At 37.5% G+C, this 18,657-nt stretch overlaps 1 protein-coding gene across 2 annotated transcripts in view; it reads left to right on the top strand.

The window, feature by feature from the left end:
* The window catches only part of PPP3CA (protein phosphatase 3 catalytic subunit alpha), a 171,207-nt gene that overhangs the window by 102,268 nt on the left and 50,282 nt on the right, over nt 1-18,657 (top strand). For both annotated transcript variants that reach the window (XM_063156411.1, XM_063156412.1), the window contains exon 3: nt 18,356-18,480. In XM_063156411.1, coding sequence (XP_063012481.1) covers nt 18,356-18,480 — 125 coding nt within the window. The remainder of the gene's footprint in view (nt 1-18,355; nt 18,481-18,657) is intronic.

Genomic DNA, 18,657 nt, shown 5'->3' with positions numbered 1-18,657 from the left:
TATATGTCTTCACTGTGGATCATTCAACATCCAAGTGAAATTATTTTTTCCCCATTAAGGTATTTTAACACTTTGGTATCTTATTCAAACTAATAATTGCATGTTTTGAGTATGCTAGTACACATGTTCTCACAGCTGCTGTTCCCATGTGGGAAAAGCAGTGCTATTAACCCAGCCTCCCGCTGGGGTTATAAACCTTGCTCTTATGTGTTGGGGGAATGAATTGCAAGGAGCTTATTTGAAGGAGATACAGATTTATTTCTGCAAGTGAATTGTGCTCTTGTGTCACCATGAGTCAGAAAGATGCAAAGTTGTCAAAGGTGGAAAGGTACTCAGCTTTTTACAACCCATGAAGTAAATTACAGTTCTGGTATATAATTTGTTAAGTCAGTTCAGTTAGGGAAATATAGAGGACAAATTCCAGTATAAGATTGCTTACTATTAAGTAACAGTGATTATGAGTAATTAAGAGTAGTAAGAAGATAGATACTGGTATTTTTGAAGCATTTTAATTAGTTTTATGAGGTTTTCAAAGGCATTGCACTTTTCTAGGCTCTGTCTTGAAAGTTATTTTCTTCTTTTATGGCTGTCAGTGTTGTAAAGTCATTGGGGACTTTCTTTACATTAATAATATGGACAAAGAAATGTTTTCTATGGTACTTAGATTTGTTGGGTTTTGTTTGTTTTGGTTTTTTTTTGTCCTTTAATGTTCAGCCTAGTTCTCTTTTAGGAGTCATTAGGCAACATGTTGTCTTTTGTGATTTTTTTTTTTTTTTTAATCTCTAGCTTTTGTTTTGGAATGCCAACATAGCCTACCAAGTCCTTTTTATGAGTCCAAGCAGAAGTTATTACATGAAGATGTTAGTTAAGTCTTTGAAGTGAAAAAGATATTGCTGAAATTCCTTTACAGTTCTAGGTATATATAGTTAAAAAATACCATCAGGTGAGAATATAGGTCTTTTTATTTATAGCTCTTGGTTTTTTTTTTTTTTTTTCTTTAATGTTGGAGTTTAGGTTAGTATATAATAATTTGTGTTATGTTGTGTTTTGGCTCAATCCTGATAATGGAGAAATGTCAGTATCTGTTGCATCTGGTGAATTAATAATTTTCTTTCCTGAGGAAGTACACTTGAATAAACTCTGCTGCAGCATACCATAGTTATTGTACTTCTGTGTAAGTGCAATGAAATGAACGCCTCCAGTAACATGTGGAGGCATTTAATTATCAGAACCATTTGTTATTATTATTTGATTTGCTGTTAAGGAAAGTAGTGAGGAAAAAAAGCCAAAACCCTCCTGGGAAACCAAAAGCTTTTTAGATGTGTTTTGTGGTTGATGTTTCATGCTTGTTAACTCCAGAGTTTGGTTTCAAAGCCCTTTTAATAGAAATGCTAATGGGATTCTTCTCCGTCTTAGAGTGTGTGATAAGAGATTTTTTGAGGGATAGCAACATGAGCTGCATAGAGCAACATACCATTCAGTAACACTGTCCAGATTCTACAGAGCTGGTGTAACTGGGATAGAATTTCATAAGACTGGGGGGACTGATTCCTCTCTAGTCGTTGCTTATATGCTTGTTTGGGGCTTGTCAGTTTGCTGGCAGTCCGCTTGCTTTAACTTGTGTATGTTCTCTACTAGTGAGTGTATGGGTAGGCAAAACCAAGCCATCCCCACCCACTGGAGTTAGGTGCCTCCCTCAGTGTGCACTTCTCACCTGTGAGTGAAAGCTCCCACCTGGAAACCTTTTTCTTCCTACCTGCAGCTGCAGTGATCTGCTGCAGGGAAACCAGGAGTCATTTGCCAGACAAGTTAGCATGGACGCCTGCACTGGTTTGATTGCAGAGGTTGGAGCTTCAGGTGGGCTAATCTACATTGTTTCTTGGGGAGATTCCCTATTCCTACTGGCCAGCTGCTGTTAATCTCTAATACAGCTTTGATCCATTCATGGATTGGAGCACTTGAGAGGCACTGACAGGACAAAGGAGATTGGAGCAGGAGAAGCATGTTACCTTCTGTGAACTCTCCATTTAGTTGTACAGTCTCTTGATCTGTCTTCATTCTGTGACAGCTCACCTTGCTTAGTACTAAATTCTGTATTGATTATGCCGCTGATTATATTAAATATTTACTTTATGATAGTAAAGTTTTACCGTATGGGTCTTTAATTTCCTTTATTTCAAATCAATAAAATGGTGTTTTTTCCAGTATCTCAGGTCCTTCTGGGGATTTTAGTCATACTCACTGTAATTGTTACTAGTCTAAGTTAAATAATAATGCTGTTCTAAAGTTATTGTGCTACACAGTAGATTACATTTTGAGCTGTGGACTTCAGCTTTCTGAGCAAGAGTTGACTCTAAGCTAATGGATTTTTTAAGCTTCCTTTTGCTGTCACCCTGCCAAAGGTAAACCCTTGAGATGAACAGCTGAGATGAAGGAAATGATCTAATGACACTTGTTGATAATTAGTTGTAAAAACAGGTAGTACTCAAGATGCTTTAGTTAAATCTTGTTCATGCCAAGGCATCTTGCAAACAGATTTTGTTTAGATTTAGTAATTTCTGGTTTACGTTGTTTATTTTCAGCTGGAAATGCTGTAAATCCTTTTCTAATAATGTGTCTGTCTGATGCATTCCCATGCAGTATCAACATCAGGCATGCCCTCTCTAGACCTAATGCAGCAGGAACTGCTTCCCCTGGAGGTGCAGAGAAGCAGAATTAGGTTTGAATGGGAAAATCAAGTCAAGCTGACTTGAGAGGAAAAAGAGTTTGCATGGGTTTCTGAAGTGAGGGCTGAGTGTATTGTATTGTGGGCTGTACACCTTCTCAGTTTAGTGGCTAGTGTAAATGGGGCTCCTCAGTGTAGCATGATACCTTCCCCTGCATTATGCGGACATTATATGGACGCTGCCCTTCACAATCCTTAAAAATGAATTTGAAGTGCAGCCAGCAGATATTGCCTTACTTTATTGCAAAATAGCCACCTAATGTTTGACAGCCTTTTTGAGTTGTGAGGACTATGCATTGATTAACTAACAGCACAAAGTCTTTCTGAAGAAGCATTTTTATTTTCTTGACAAGAAAAAAGGAGATGTAGATAGTTGTGGAAAGGAATAGCATCTGCTGTAGGCCATCAGATGTTTTCCAGCAGTCCCTGAGTCTACTGGCTGTGCAGTGTGGTCCTTGCTCAGCCCAGCAGCACACGGCAGGGTGACCTGGCTGCACACCGGCCATTGCAGTGCCACCATGAGCATGTCACCTGCCGTGTAAGTCCAGTGCAAGAGGGGATGCTGCCTTCATGATGAGGTGGCCTTGATGCTGACCCTTACACAGATGCTTAGTTCATACCAAATCATAGTCTGAGCTGATGCACCTTTTCTTGATAGATAAGGTATAAGAATTACAGGATTTAGCAGAGTTTAATGGCTTGGAGAGGGTATTAAACTTCAATGCTGTTTTGCAGCCTCCTGTGCTGGTTTTCACCTTTTTTTTTCCTGATGGTTTTCACTGAAAACCGCAACATACTTCTCTTTTTGTTTGTGTTTTCTGTTGAAATAACTATCTGTCTAATAATACTGCAGCAATGAGGGAGAGTTTTTGTCTGGGATGCAAAGTCTCTATGGACTCACGTACATGGGTAGCATTAGACTGACGATTACAGAGGACTCATTTTCTGAAAAAAATGTCTTGAACTAATCATGAAACTTGATTCTTGGAATATGCACTGGTTTTGTTTACTCATTCCTTTCAGAATGGCAGATTTTTTTCTGGCTTACATAGTTCAAAAAATAAAATACACTCCAATTTATTTTTCTATAATTTACCTGTAAAAGCAGGTAGATTATTAGATGACATCTGTTGTCTCAAAATTCTATTCAGGAATTTTTTTTTTCCACATCTGTACTTCATTTATTCTTGGCCTTTCAGTTAAGTGTGAACTTGTTCCAACCCTGAGACTGGAAATCAATTCTGTGTGTCACAGGTTTTGATGCAGTCCCAGTGTCAAGACAAGCCAGGGGCCTAGAAAACTGTTCCTTTCCCTCTCTTGTTGTAGCTCTCCTGTCTTTGTCCTGACATATTGAAAAAGAAGGTGAAATTAAGAACAAGGGGAAGAGAAAAGCTAAAGTAGGAAATCACAGTTGTAAAGGATGTATTCAGAACAATTTTAACACTGTACCTATATTTTATTTCAAAAGTTTATAGATGTATTTGCATGATCATATTTTTTTCCTTAGTGTTGCTCTTTAGGTAATTTCTTGCAAAGTCTTAATTTGTCACACTGAACCCCTCACTGTCTCCATTCCTCAACAGTCAGGCAGGAAAAGACAGCTAAACTGTGATTAAATATATTTTCCCTCTTTTTGTGTTTAGGCACCCTTTTTATTCTATAATGATTACCTAACCAGGTAGCAGAAACTAAGGTTTTTGTGTTATTTAATATGTATTTTGCTCAGGATACACATGCTCTTTGAAGAAAAATACAGCCTTTTTTTGTTTCTTCCTGAATGCAGAAAATTACCATTCTTTTTTGTAGAATGATCACTTTGTTTGTGAAGGGAGTTTGAAGAACAGGTAAAGTGACTTGCAGTTTAGAAATTATTCGTTTTACACCTTGTGCTTTCCTCTTCTCTTGACACTCTGTTTCTCTGGTTTGAGGAATGTATCCATCAGCAATTTCAAAATGTGAATTTTCCATTGCTAGAAGTTTAGTGAATTAATGTATTTTAAAACCAACATACACTCTTAATATTAAATAGCTTTCTGTTTTTACAAATGCTAGCAAAATGACTTCATGCTGGTTAGTAGCTCAAAAACTGCATCAGCCAATAATGAATATTAGAGAACCGTAGATAAGAATTATAAAAACTCAAGTAAAGGTACAAGGAATAGAAATGGCCTTTTAAGTTACCAAAAAACTCTTTTACTGTTGCCATTTACAACAGAGAAATATCTCCTGATAATTCAGGACTAAAGCAGCAAGAGAGGCAGGTGCTGATACTTCTATTAAATCTTTAATTTGACAGAAAAGCCAGGTTTTGCAGCCTACCACTCTCTTGAGTTGTTGCTAATTGAGTTTTAAATGTTGCACTCTGTTTCCTGCTGTAATGATGATTTATATCTTTCTAGTTAATGAGCTTAGATAATTAAAGCATCCATGTTCAAGGGCTGCCTTGAAAACCACAGCAGTGCTGCAGTTGACTGAAAAATCACCTTAAATGATGGTTCTTTACCCTTTTACTTAAAAGAGAACTTCACAGAATACTGTTCTTATAGGTGGCAAATAAAAACCTGTGTTGAAGATGGAACCTCAATGCAGAAAAGCATTTTGGCTAGTCAGGTGTGAAATAATCCCACAAATCACGATTATGAATGATCTACAGAAAGGTGATGGCATTAGTCCAGTTCTTAGTGGCACTGTGTTGTAATGCCTTTGCAAGGGTGTGAGACTTTTCACAACATCATCCTCTGTGCCTGAAAGGACAGTATAATTAAAGCAAAACAAAACAATGATATTTACTAACTTTGAGTACCAAACTCACAAAGGAAACAAGCCTTTCTTATTTAAGTATTTTGTTCTCTTTTGCAAGTGTTTCTGGAGCTGGTTTTTTCTGACGCTAGTATGCAAATGAGATCTATGTGACAGGGAGTACAGGGAATATTAAGAATCAGTGCTCCAATGCAAAGCACATCTGATCCTTACTGTTATCCATGCTACTTCTGATAACTTGCTCCAGTTTAAATAGCATTAAATAGATGTTTTTGTGTGTAGTTTTGTTGTTGTTGTTTTTTGTTGGAGTTTTTGTTTGTTTTGTTGGTTTGGGATTTTTTATCAGAGATATGAATACCTGGAGTAGAACTTTGTTACAACCATTTTAAAAGGGAAAAAGGGGGAAAACTGCTTTCTGGACTTGCAAGACTTGTGCCTGCAGAAGCCTTGCTAGGCTGCAGAAGTCTGTGGCTTTGTTCTTTCAGTTCCCTTATTGCTGCTGTTTGTTTCTAAAAGTAGATCAAGGAGAGGGGCTCAAGAAAAGTCCTGAGTCTGTTCCTGCTTAAGCTTAGGACTGGAAATTGTTCCTTGCTCAGCTTGGAAGGGACAACTCAGAAGCTTCCAGAATTGAAGGAGGATCTTCTGGGGATCCCTTGTAGCCACGTACTTGGTCAGTCCTCAATGGAAGAGATGAACTGTTGGCCACTGCTGATGGAAGTAATGTTGTCCATGGCAAGTTTCTAATCCTCCATCCTCTAAGAAAAACCTATCAAAACATTTCCAGAGTTTTAGGTCTTTTCTATGTGGTCCAGTTTCACTGAGCCTTTGATCAAAGCTGGAAAAGTATTCAAAAGTAACAAATATGATGGTTTTCATTTTTTAAATTCTTAAAATAGTCTTTTAGACTTTTATAATTCTTAAACAAGGGACTAACATATATATGTCTGTTCTTTGGTGGAAAACCTTTAGTATTTCCTAGCTGTGTGTGCATTCTTATAAGGTAAGGGAATTAGTTGTTGGATTCTTAATTTTTTTTTTTTAATTTTAGAATTGTCTGTTCTCAGAGACAGCATGAAAAAGGAGAAAAATAGGTTGAAAGCCTGTTCTTTTCTACTTGTGTTATTTCATAGCACCTTCATCAGCTCTACTTCCTGTGATGCATAGATATACCTGCTTTGCTTGGTCACCAAAAAGACACACACACACACAATTATCTTCTTTTGTGGGTGATGATCTTCTAAAACCTGATTACCTTACTTTTGTGTTTTCTGAAGATAAGGTCCTGTCTGCACTGACTCATATCTTTTTTGTCACAATGATGTGTCTTCCTTTTTTTATAAGAGGCTTCTGTTGATTTTACTGCTTCTTTTTTCTTTTGGTCACATGCTTTTCAGCTTTCTAGCAGTCTATTTATAGTAGACAGACTGTTGAAGGTCCTTATTGAATTTTCTTTACCAAGTTCAGTAGTAAATATTTCAATTGGAAATATAGATACACAAAAGTATTGTATGAACTTTTCAATGAATATATAGTTATAAAACTTCTGGAGTACATGAAAACATTCAGATACAATAAATACAGGTTTATGATCCAAGAGGGTTATTTTTTTTTATATTTTATTACTTGGGCAGATACAAAAGGCTAAAGAGAGACTGCCAAGCAATATCTACAGTTGCAGTGAAGCACAGGCAAGCTCTACCAAACATATGAATACATTAGAATTTTATTGTTTTTGTGTCTGAAAGGTTTCTGCCTCTAGGTCACTTCAGATAACCAGGTTATTGCAGTCCAAAAGTGAAGCAAGCAGCCTGGGAAGTCCGTGAAGTGCAAATAGCATATTTTTTTCTTAGTACACATTTTTCACTTGACAGTATCAAATCCACAAAAGAATTGTTTCCCTAAAATTGTTGGACTGTTGAAGGCCAAATTTGACTGATCAGTTGTGCAAAACCATTACAAGGGAGCAGCAGCAATTGATGTTTTATAAAGGAATGTGTAATGAGGGCAAAGAATTTTGTTTCATTAAATCAAGGCAGCATGTTCTTGGGAATAAAGCCTCCTGCCTGTTTGCAAGCAAGGAATAGAATAGCTAGAAATATGCATGAAAATTAATATAAAATGCCATCAATGTAGAAGATAGCAGGTTCACTATTTTTCTCCTGTTAAAAAGACAGTTTGTTAAGCTACTCATTATAGAAAACAAAGGGAATTAGACATCAATAAAGAAATGAATGAACAAGAAATTGGAGTGGACCCACTCCTTGTAGCAATGGACTATTGAATTACAAGTTATGATTTCTTTCAAGGTGCTGTTGTCCAGACTTTTTGTCTGACAATATGTGGATGGTAGTAAGCAACAGTGTAAAATTTAGGCATCTGTAAGTATCAAGGGACCTATACAGCCATATAAATCCAGGCTAGATGCAGACATGATTGCTTAAAAACACAATGGCATCTTGTGTGTTGGCTGTTTTCCTAACCAATGACAGCAATTTTGTTGGGTTTACTGCATTTGCCTTGACTGTGTGGAGAAGTTCACTCTTTTCATTTGTCATTTGGGTTTTGAGGTTTGGTTTGGCTTTTTTTTTTTTTTTTTTTTTTTTTTTTTTTTTTTTTGTAATAGTAACTTTTGTTTTAGTGAAAGTTGAGCTTCCTATGATGTTTCACCATTTTGGTTGATGATTTCATTGTTCTAGTGAAGGACTCTGGTCAGAGAGACTCCTGGAGTTGCTTTGATAAGGGTCAGCGGTTTTGAGCACTTCCTTGGGTTTTTGCTTGACTCTGCTTTGTTGAACAGAAGCACATACTGCAGAGGTCAGCTTGTCACCAGCCCTCACAAGATGGAACCTCGCAGCCTGTAAGAGGTGGTGAAAAGTGGCATTTCTCTCTGAAATGTAGTGGTTATGAGAAATCACAAACGGTTTAATAGCGTGTTATATTAAAATTTCAAGTAAAAATGATACTCTTACTGTGAGCATTTTCAACTGATGGCTTTTGTCAAATCACCTTTCACCAGGAATGTTTTCATGGTCCTTGTTTCTTACAGCTGGGAGCTGAATTTAAAGCTGCAGGAAATGCATGCTAAAGAGAGATGAGGAAGAGAAATGCAGTTCTTTTAATATCATGGAAAGGATTTTTTCTTTTTTCAGGACACAAGTAAACTAATCTATGGCTGGTTTGGGGGTTAGTATTGTGGTATATTATAGTTGGAAAGAACATTTTGTGTTATGATTTAAACTGATAATGTATTGGATCTCAGCCAAAAGCAGACAATGTTCTTTCTGAAAAGTGAGTCATTCTAGGCAGCAAGAGAGTTAAAGAGGAATGTTCTTCTGAAATAAGGGTTTAACATCTTCAATCTGTGTGAGCATAGTGTTGTGTTAAAAAATCACAAGTATCCAGCTTGCATGGAATGGGAACAAGGAAATACTGATCTCATACTGCCCCATTCAAGCATTATTTTGCTGTGTGCTCTGGTGGGATTGTGTTACATATAATTGTATTATCTTTTTGTCTGGGGTTCAAGCAGAAGAATCCTTTATCCTGCAAGTGCAAAGTGTAAGGTGTGGAGATCCTTGCTTGGTGATACTGAATTCATGTACGCTTAATTCTCTTATCAAAGGTCAGTGAAATCTTTTGACTGATAGGCAGCATATTAAACACTTATCTCCCCTTGGAATGTCTGGTCTGTAATCATTAAAATATATTTACTAACGCTACATTAGGAGCCTGAAATGATGTTATATTTGAGGTTACTGGTAGACTACAGAGCAGAAGCATGCCCTAAATGCCAGTTCAGTGTAACAGAGTTTTTCTTCTTTTTTTTTTTTCACCTGATACTCTCTCTGCAAGATGCTGGCCTTTTCTTCTCACCTCTGTTTCTGAACAGCAGTACTCTCTTACCTCTCAGAACAGCCTAAGGCATGTGATGTGGCTGGTAGCTGTCTGCTAAAATAATACTTCTTTCCTGTCACCCCCCTCTTCTGACTTTTTGGGTTTTTTTCCCCTCTCTAGCCAGACATTAGGAAAACAATTCTGAATATAGTGTGAGGGGCTGGTTAGCTTGCTTGAGGAGCACAGAGCAAGAGCTAGCCCAAATCTGCCTGACTGACACCCCTTAGTGCTGCCCTCAGTCCTTTTTAACTTGCTTGCACTCTGCCTATAACAAGGTTATGCAAAGAAACATAATTAAGGCTATTCAGTTCATCAACATGACTTCTTTGTGTTTATTTTCATAATGATCATTAAGCGATAGCAGTTTGTTTCTACAGCTAGGTATTCATAAAGGTGCCTTTAAACCCCAACCATCCTATAATTCATATTGATTTAAGATCAGCATATGGATTTAGCCATCTACACAAGATCATGTTTATGTTTTCATCAAGGGGAAATCATTGTAGTCAACTCCTCCTTGCACTGGCTCTCCTAACTAATTATTCTGTGAGCTTTTACCAGGACAAAAAATTACTTTGGAGAGCTTTCTCTTGAAAGCACTTTTCTCAGGAGCTTAAGCATTTTCCACCAGAATTAGATTTGCATAAGACTTTGGTTATATAATTTAGATTATATAATTTCAAAAAGTAATTTTCTGTCTCTTAAACTAGAATTGGGGAATCTTGTACGTTGCTTGCTTTCCTTTATGTTATACTCATATACTATCACATGAACACTCCTAGTACAGAAAGGCTGGATACAGGGATGACTCAAGCCCTCCAAGATGCGTGCAAAAACTGACATTTAAAGCTCAGTAGGTCTTTGCTGCTGGTTCTTTTCATTCATGGCTCTGAATATAGCCCAATGCTACACTTCACTGAATTTCTTTAAGCTAATTGTGCTGGCTCTTCCAACTCAGGAGGCATACGAGTATCCATGTTGATACTGATGGTTGCTAATTAAGAACACATGAACTTGAGAAATTTTATTTTTGTTTTCCCTTCTGTTTCTGGGATGTACAGAGTGCTACATATACAAAGGTAACAAACAAATGCGGTTTTTTGTTGTGGGCAAATGTTTGTTTTCCACTGATAAGATAAATTGTTGCACTGAAGGAAGGAGGATGCTCTTTGTAATAGTGTTGCTTCTGATTCCTAATAGAGCACTTAGTAGGGGTGGGGTAAAGCATCAGGTAGGACTGTGATGGCCCAGAATGAGGAAACTGTGACAGCAAATGTTATCCCTAGGTGAAAATGGATAACCTGTATTACCAGCCAACATGAAGGCTTTGTGGTTGGGTTTTTAGATAGTAGGCATTCATATACTGAAGCTTGACATGCTAATACTACCTGTAAAATCTTGTACATTGTTGGGTGCTTGGAAGGTGATTGGATTGCAGTCTGTGATGGTAATACTGCTCTAAAATTCTGTAGTAAGCAAACTATACCATTCATCATGGCCCTGTAAATAACTGAGGCTTTCTTTGGGCTTTATGTAACTCTTACTGGATCCATATAATACTAGTGCCTGTGTTTTAGCTTTACTGGGGTTGGGATTAGTGCTGCTGAGAGAAATACTGGTTGTAGAGAAACTTGTTCCTATGAGTTGAATTAAATCATCAAAAAAAAAAAAATTATTCTGTTATTTCAGAGTCTCCTCTTCAAAAGTCCTTTTCTCATTTTGCCTTGTTTCACGTTCCCTAAATTTCATTTGGAACATTGTGTTTAAAGCCAGGCTGTGCCTGCTTCTTCTGCACAATCTTCCTTCCTCCTTGAAAGGGCTGTCTGCTTCTGGTGCATTGAATTGGATGCAGCAATATAAATGTGCATTGCTGCCTCTCAGGCTATCCCTGCTGACTGAACCTGTGACCTTATACACTGTTAAAATTCCTTGGGCCTTTGTTTTTCACATCTGTAAAACTGAGGATAAGAGAATTTTCCTATTGCTAAAAATAACCTTGATTTCAGGATACGAGCTGGAAATCCTGACCCAAGCACCAATGAATATTTCCTCACAAATAATCCTTCTGATGAGGTTATTTGTGGAATATTCACTGCTCCCTGATTTTAAGGGTGCATTAACAGGAGGCAATGACAGTAAACTTGCTTTTGTGTTTGCTAAGGAGGATTTCAGGGGCAGTGCTGACCTTGGGAGGGTGGCAGGGGAAGAGCTGGTTGTTTTTTTGGTGGATGTGGAGATGAATGCTGATTTAGTCCTGTCACATTTTGTTTCTCCCTCCGTGACCTCATTCAGCATCTTGTATATGTGATGAAAGCACTACCTTTGTTGATCTTGGAAAAAAAAAAATCTGTAAAATAGTCACTAGATCACCATCCCCTTTCTACTACCGCTCCATTAAGTGGCTTTGATCTGGAATTGAAAATTTTCATTTGGTACTTCATTACCAACAAGTGCTACCAACTTACTCTTCTGAAAAATTCAGCTGGGGTAGGGGCATGGAGAGAAGGGCTTTTTCTCTGCCAGTGTAGGTTTTACAGCAGTTGGTGGAGCCTGTTTCCTAAGACTTGTTTCTGGTATTTCCTGTATACACAAAGGCACTCCTCTGCCTGCTAAGCTTATGTACCTGGTTTTTATTTTGTTTTGAGACGCTGCAAATAATATTGTGACATGAAAATTAATACGTAGAGCCATTTTTAAAATCTTTGTGCTAAAGACATTTTTCTAGGCTTAGCGTTTTGAAGGGCTTCTGCTGCATGGGTTAGGGTTTGGGGGTTTTTTTCCTTCCTCCATCAGAGAATATTAATGACAGTTGTCCTGAAGGTCTTTTCTGATGTGATGTTTTCCCTTCTCTATTATTTTTCACTCTGCCTCTTCAAATCAAGTGTCATTAATTTGTTCTAGCCTTCAGGGGATGGTGGGAGAAAACGAACTCCCATTAGAAGGAGTGAGCGTGGGTGATCTTTACAGACACTGGAGTTGCAAGTGTTGGCAGAGCAGAGCACAGTGTAGTGTCCTCATGTGTTGCACAGAAAACAGATTTTCCCAAGATGCTCCTTGCCATTTTTTTCCTCTTTGCAAGGAAGGAATGTTATCAGTCAAATAACATTGGCAAATGTGGCCTTGATGCTTCCTTTGTGGTTTCCTTTGCTGTACCTGTACGGTCAGTGGTTTCTGGATTTATCTCTGGCTAACCAGGCCTGTTCATGAAAATAGATGATTGAAGTTTTTTGTTAATGCCAGTTCACTCTGGTAGTATAAACTCATCAATTTGCATGCAGTGATTGAAGGGAAAAGATAGATGAAAGCCTATTATAATCATGTTAGATAACCAGATATGAATATGAATGAGATCACGCTTCTTTTGAAAATAGAGCTGTGTTGTTCAATAGACTTAGTATAACAAACATTTATATTAAAGCCCATTATGTTGAGTCTTGTACTTGTTTTCTTTGGAAGAGTTACTTAGTGAGCTGTCTACATGATTCTGACCTTAATCTCAGTAAGTAATGAAATCTGCAAGTTCTTTAAACGGCTCATAAACAGGAACAGAATTGCATGGCAATGAAACAATGTATGTAACTTAAACACAAACTTTGTGTCTTGAGTTGCCCTGTAGTGAGCAGACGCAAATGAAAATCTCTGGAGTTTCTTCTTTTATTTTGTACTTCTTCCTTGTCATTCTCCAGAAAATAAGGAAGAAAATTGCTCTTTCCTTAGTGATTAAAAAAAAAAAAAAAAGGAATGAAACTGTGGCGTTCTGAACATTTCATTGCTATGGCAATATATAATATTCCTCAGATACACATTTGCTGACAAACTTCATTCAAGCTGTAAGGTTATGTAGTGAAAGACATGTGACCCTTATATATGACTTTGTTATTAAATTTTGAGGAAAATCAGAGCCTTCTGATTAATAGTTGAACCCTTCAAAAACAATGCAGTGGTTGTTCTTGAAGCGCATGAGAATTTTATGCATATAGCTGTTGCAGTTGTTTTCCCTCGTTTTATGAGTTTTCTGAGGAAGCCCAGTCTTTGATAACTGAGCTGCAGAAGTTGGTTTAGTTGATTTTGCTTTGCCTTTGTGTGGCCACTGTAAGTACTCCTTCCCACTTGGCTTCTTCACTTAGCCTTTTTTAACTTTTAATTCCTTCAAACTCCTTGCCAAGAGAAATGTTTAGGGCATACTTCTTATTGGACATGCAGCCTCTTTACCATCTCATTGTAGATGTGTACAAGTGACCAGCCACAATTCTGCTCAGACACGTGCAGGTTTACATGCTGCAATTGTTTCTTTGTCAGTAAGGCTTTGTAAGTATCAGTTGTCTTTGCAAAGCAGTAAGCTTTTGGAAGCATGTGCTCACTAATGGAATGGTAACTAGCTAAATGCTTCCAAAACATTGTACAAAGCAACCTCCTTTGGGATTTGCAGTCTGCATTCTACAATGTAACTCAATAGGGTGTTTTCCTCCCTTAGGTATTTTAGTATTGTGTGCTGCTTTGCTCAAGCACAGTCTCTTGGAACTCAGTGCAAAAACATCTCCAGCTCAGTGAATGTAAAGAACAAGTGATCAAGTGGTGGATATTATTCCCTACACAGTGGTTTAAAAGATATCTTTGCTAGATTGTTGTTAATTGTCATATATGTATGAATTTGCAAATGTTGTTTCTGGAGCTGGTGATAGAGTGTTACATACCTGTTCCTAATACCTGATGGCATTTGAAGATGAGAATATAATCTTGATACATGGAATGAAAATTCACTTGAAACAGTTACTGTATTTTACTATCAGCCCATTATGTTACACCAATTAAGTATGTACCTGGTAAATGAGAAAATAAGTGCGGCATATCCAAACTGTTGCAGATGGAAAAATTTTAAATTGACAATGTTTAATGTAGTGTGAATATAAATTTTGTTATTAATGTCCATTTGGAGTGGGAAATCATATAGAATAATCTTTGGACTGAGTTTGTACATAGTGAAGAGCATTTAGATATCTGAAGGAAGGTATGTGAAGAACATTCACAGACCTTTTATTTGTGCCAGTAGACATTGCATTCTAAATCACTGTTATAACAGTGATTTGTCATCTATAAATAAACTGGCAAATGCACTGCTTAGCTTCAAGTTTCCTTCACTGCTAGTACCACTTGAAATCAGTGGTTCCTGTTTCAGTATTGCGTGTTCTTTGACATAAATCTAAGAAAAATCCTCACAGTGAAGCCATCAGAAACATAGTTTAATTTGTGTTAGGATGACAAAAACATTTCTCCTGTGTCTCGCCACATCCAATTTCTATTTTTGTAATAGAATGATATTTTATAGACAGTTAAATTGGAAAAAATCTGCTGCTTACCTAAAGGTTGTGTAGTGGATCAAAATACCCATCATAACAAGTAGAAAAAGCTGCTGAGAAACATGATTTCTCAGGAATTGCAAGGGCAGTCCTGTGAATTTGAATCTTGTGAAGGGGGCCCTTGTCTTCCTTGAAAACTTCCTCAAGAGAGATACATTTCTAAGGAGTCCACAAACAACTAGTGTTTCTCAAATTTTCTGATTGTACCAGGAATTACTTTTTTGGAGGTCAGGACATTAGTTTCAAATAACTTAAAAATTTGTTTACATTTAAAACATTTCTAGTGTGTTGTGCATTTCTGGAGCTTGCTGCCCTGAGAGTTTAGGTAGGATGTTGACAGGCTCAAATACACAAATTCTTAAGCAACAAATTTGATGACTGAACTGGCTCTGGAAATAGTGAGTAGAAGAAGTTTTGTTGTTCTCCAGCTGGCAATTTTAGAATACAAAGGAAGTTGAAGAGTACTGGGTAAATTAAGCAGAGCTGTCTTCTTTAGGGAGAAAAATTTGCTGTCACATTAGTTTGTTATTATAAATGAATGAATGTACAAAGGCCATGACTTGATGGCACTTCTGCGAAATCATTGATATTGGATAGTATGTGAATTCCTCCTCTGGGTTTTTTTTTTTTTTTTTAATATGAACATAGCTGCTTTTAATGTTAATTCTGCACACATAGAAACCATGCTTTACATTGCCTGTGTTCATAGTTTAAATCCATAAGTACATTGATCCTGGAGGTCTTCATTAAAAATTGAATTTCCTGCTTTACTGTGCTGGGGATTTTTTGGTTATTAGTGATGAAAGAATCTTTTCATCTTTGCATTTGTTATTTAATAGTAAGAGGTCCAGTACCAAAAGAGGGCCTGTACAGGTGTAACAAAACAGAATGTGTCTGGCAAAATTAACAGGAACAACAGATTCAATGCTAATACTTGTAAGAGACTAAACGTAGTGTGCTTTTAATTATATTTTTCTCGTAACATAAAGGATGAAGGTACTGGACTCAGCAGTGTGGCGTGGATATGAAACCTCTCCTGTGGGCTCTTGGTGGGACCGTGCTGCAAGTTCTTTCTTAGTGATATGAAGCTGTAACATGACATGGAGACTATGCTAGAGTTAGTGGCTGGTGGATATTTCTCCCTTTATGAATGGAAATATCATGCTGGGTCTCTTTTGCCCCCACCTATTGAAAGATAAAGCATTGATTCAACTGCCTGGGAAATCTTCCAGATCTGAGAGGTTCATAGGAATTTAGAGTTGGAAAAAAAAGGTGACAGAACTATAGCTTTAGAAGCAGTTGCAGTTCTTTTCAAATGATAAATTGAGCATAGTGGTGTATGCATGCAAAATTGCCCCTTTAATTCATTTGTAAATCAGGCTGTTCATCAGAATATGAGTATATGGGTTTTATGTTACAAGGACATTTCAAGCCTATACATACAAACCTGGAAAGTGTAAAATGTGTAAGCTATTCCATCCTATCCAGGCAAAACACCAGTTGGATTAACTGTATGTAACATTGTTGTTTCCCAGGAGGAACTCTGGGATTTGACCATAATAAATTAAACTTCAATGCTAACTTAATTTTGAGCATCTTCCTCTCTCTGCTTTTACCTGCTGATTTTAAGTTTCTCTTTTGGAACTACTTTAATTGACAAGGTTAGTTTTGAGCGCTGGGCTTTTCAGCTTTCCATCTTTGGGGGGGGGGGGGGTGTTTTGTTTTGCCTGAATACATTTCAGCATCTATTGCTAAGTATAAAAGAAGTAGGCTGCTCTGTGCAAAGTGCCTAGAATATCTATCAAGTACCCATTTTCAAGACCAATTCAGACTTTTGCAAGTTGTGGGATTGCAGAGCTTTGCACTTTTTATTTCTGCCCTTTTTACTGATTTGCACACTGCTTTTCTGACTTGTGACAAATTCAGGGACGTGCAGGTCCTTGCAGAAAGCTTTCTAACCTTTCTGGTTTCTCTCTAATGGGCCCAGTGTATTTACCTGTTCACACGTCTGCATACCAAAAGAAAAAAAATGTCCAGTTTCTTTGTGCTTTAAGTAAAACTAAAAAAGTTGAATCCATTTAAAAATCTGTAAGTCTTGTTCAACTTCAGGTTTTTGCAGTTGGAGCAAATGGGGGCGGGCGATAATTGTTAGAACTGTACAGTTATGTAACTAAAAGCTTTTCTGCTGCAAGTTAGGAGAGCAGATTGCCTGGCCATCAGATTGCGACACGTGTTTTTAATCTTCCCACAGTGTCCGTGCAGAGGAGTACAGTCAAGAAGTGTGTATTGGTTTGGTAGATTAATGTCTTCAAATAAAGATGTTACCAAAAACTTTCCTTCGGAGTACAGACATTTTTTTTTAGAGAAACAGTGGTGGTGCCACACCACTTGGAGATTTAAATAGTATTTATTTTGCATAATTAATGGCAGATATTATTCTTAGGTTGAAATTGTAATTGTTGATGGCTTTTAGTATGAAAGTTTCCATCTAAAACTCACAGTGGGGAATCAACTGGCAAAAAGATGATACAGTGTATCACAGTGGTGATAAGACGAAATATGCTATTTTATGGGAAAAATATCATGTAACTATCACAGAAGAATGGTCAGCTAGTCAGGAATCATGAATTGTCTCCAATTTCACATAAATATTAATGAAAGCAGTGACTGAGATATCAGTGGGTTTTTTCTGTACCCAAAGGGGAGTGGGTGGTTGGTTTGGTTTGGATGGGGGCTCTTTCTGGCTTTTGTATTTAGTTTTTTTTGATGGAATGACACTATATGGATCTTAGTGTAAGCATTCAGGGAAAAGTGATACAAGTATAAAACTATACTGTGAACTTGACTGAGATGAAAGACAGTAGCCTATGAATGCTTTGCTCTGAGAGTTTGTTGGATTTGGTGCTGCAGCTGTGGTATGTAGTCCTTTTGTATCTATATGGAGTTGTGACTTCGGCTTCTCCAAGGCATGCTGACAAATGTGAGGTTTTCTTATCTGCAGTGGATCCAACAGCATTACCTGAAAGAGAGCATCTGAATTTTACTTAAGGTGGACTGCTGCTGCATGATAAGGCCTATCCTGGACCCTTGGTTTTCTTCCGTTACTTCAAAAATCACCCTTAGAGTGTGAAAATCAGAGGATTTTTTTGTTTTGTTTTGTTTTGGTTTTTGTTTTTTGGGGTTTTTTTTGATTTTTTTTTTTTTTTTTTTTTTTTAGGTCATTGAAGGACCAGTTTAAACAGTACCAGTCAGGGCTATTAACATCACCTTGGTTAAGGATCATTACCATAAAAGCTCCAGGCTTGACCCTAAATGGGATGTGTGAGGGGAAGTTATCTTTTGAGTAGAAGAAATAGAGCTGGTTTTGACACTGCGTGCTTAGACATCCATGAGTTCTCCAAAAGCATTGCCTGCCTTCCTGCAGATGCTTGAAATCACCCTCCAGGGAATTTGAAGTTTCACAAGAGAGCAGAACCAAACTCTTCCCCTCAAGGCACAGACTGTTACATTGCTTAACTAGTGAATGATGCACAAAATTGTCATAACACGTCTTTGGATTGTGTGTACCTAAGATGATTTTTGCATGATGAATCTAAATATTGCTCCTCTTCTGTTCTAGTTTGTGGAGACATCCACGGTCAGTTCTTTGACTTGATGAAACTGTTTGAAGTGGGAGGTTCTCCTGCCAACACGCGGTACCTCTTCCTGGGGGACTACGTGGACAGAGGGTACTTCAGCATTGAAGTAAGTTTCCAATTTCTGGATTTGAGTGCAAAATTGCTTGCAGCCTGTTTTGTATATTTACCATCATATCTTAACTAGCTCAGTAATACTGAGGCTCTTCACAAATACCATGTTAATGTTGCTGGTGGTGTTTTTATAAAAGTTGCTTGGAATCCAGCCAAATCCCACTATATCTGT

Source organism: Melospiza melodia, chromosome 5 (assembly GCF_035770615.1).
Source record: "Melospiza melodia melodia isolate bMelMel2 chromosome 5, bMelMel2.pri, whole genome shotgun sequence".
NCBI classification, from domain to species: domain Eukaryota; kingdom Metazoa; phylum Chordata; class Aves; order Passeriformes; family Passerellidae; genus Melospiza; species Melospiza melodia.
Note: the sequence above shows the minus strand (reverse complement) of the source record. Positions and strands in the feature narration are given on the sequence as shown.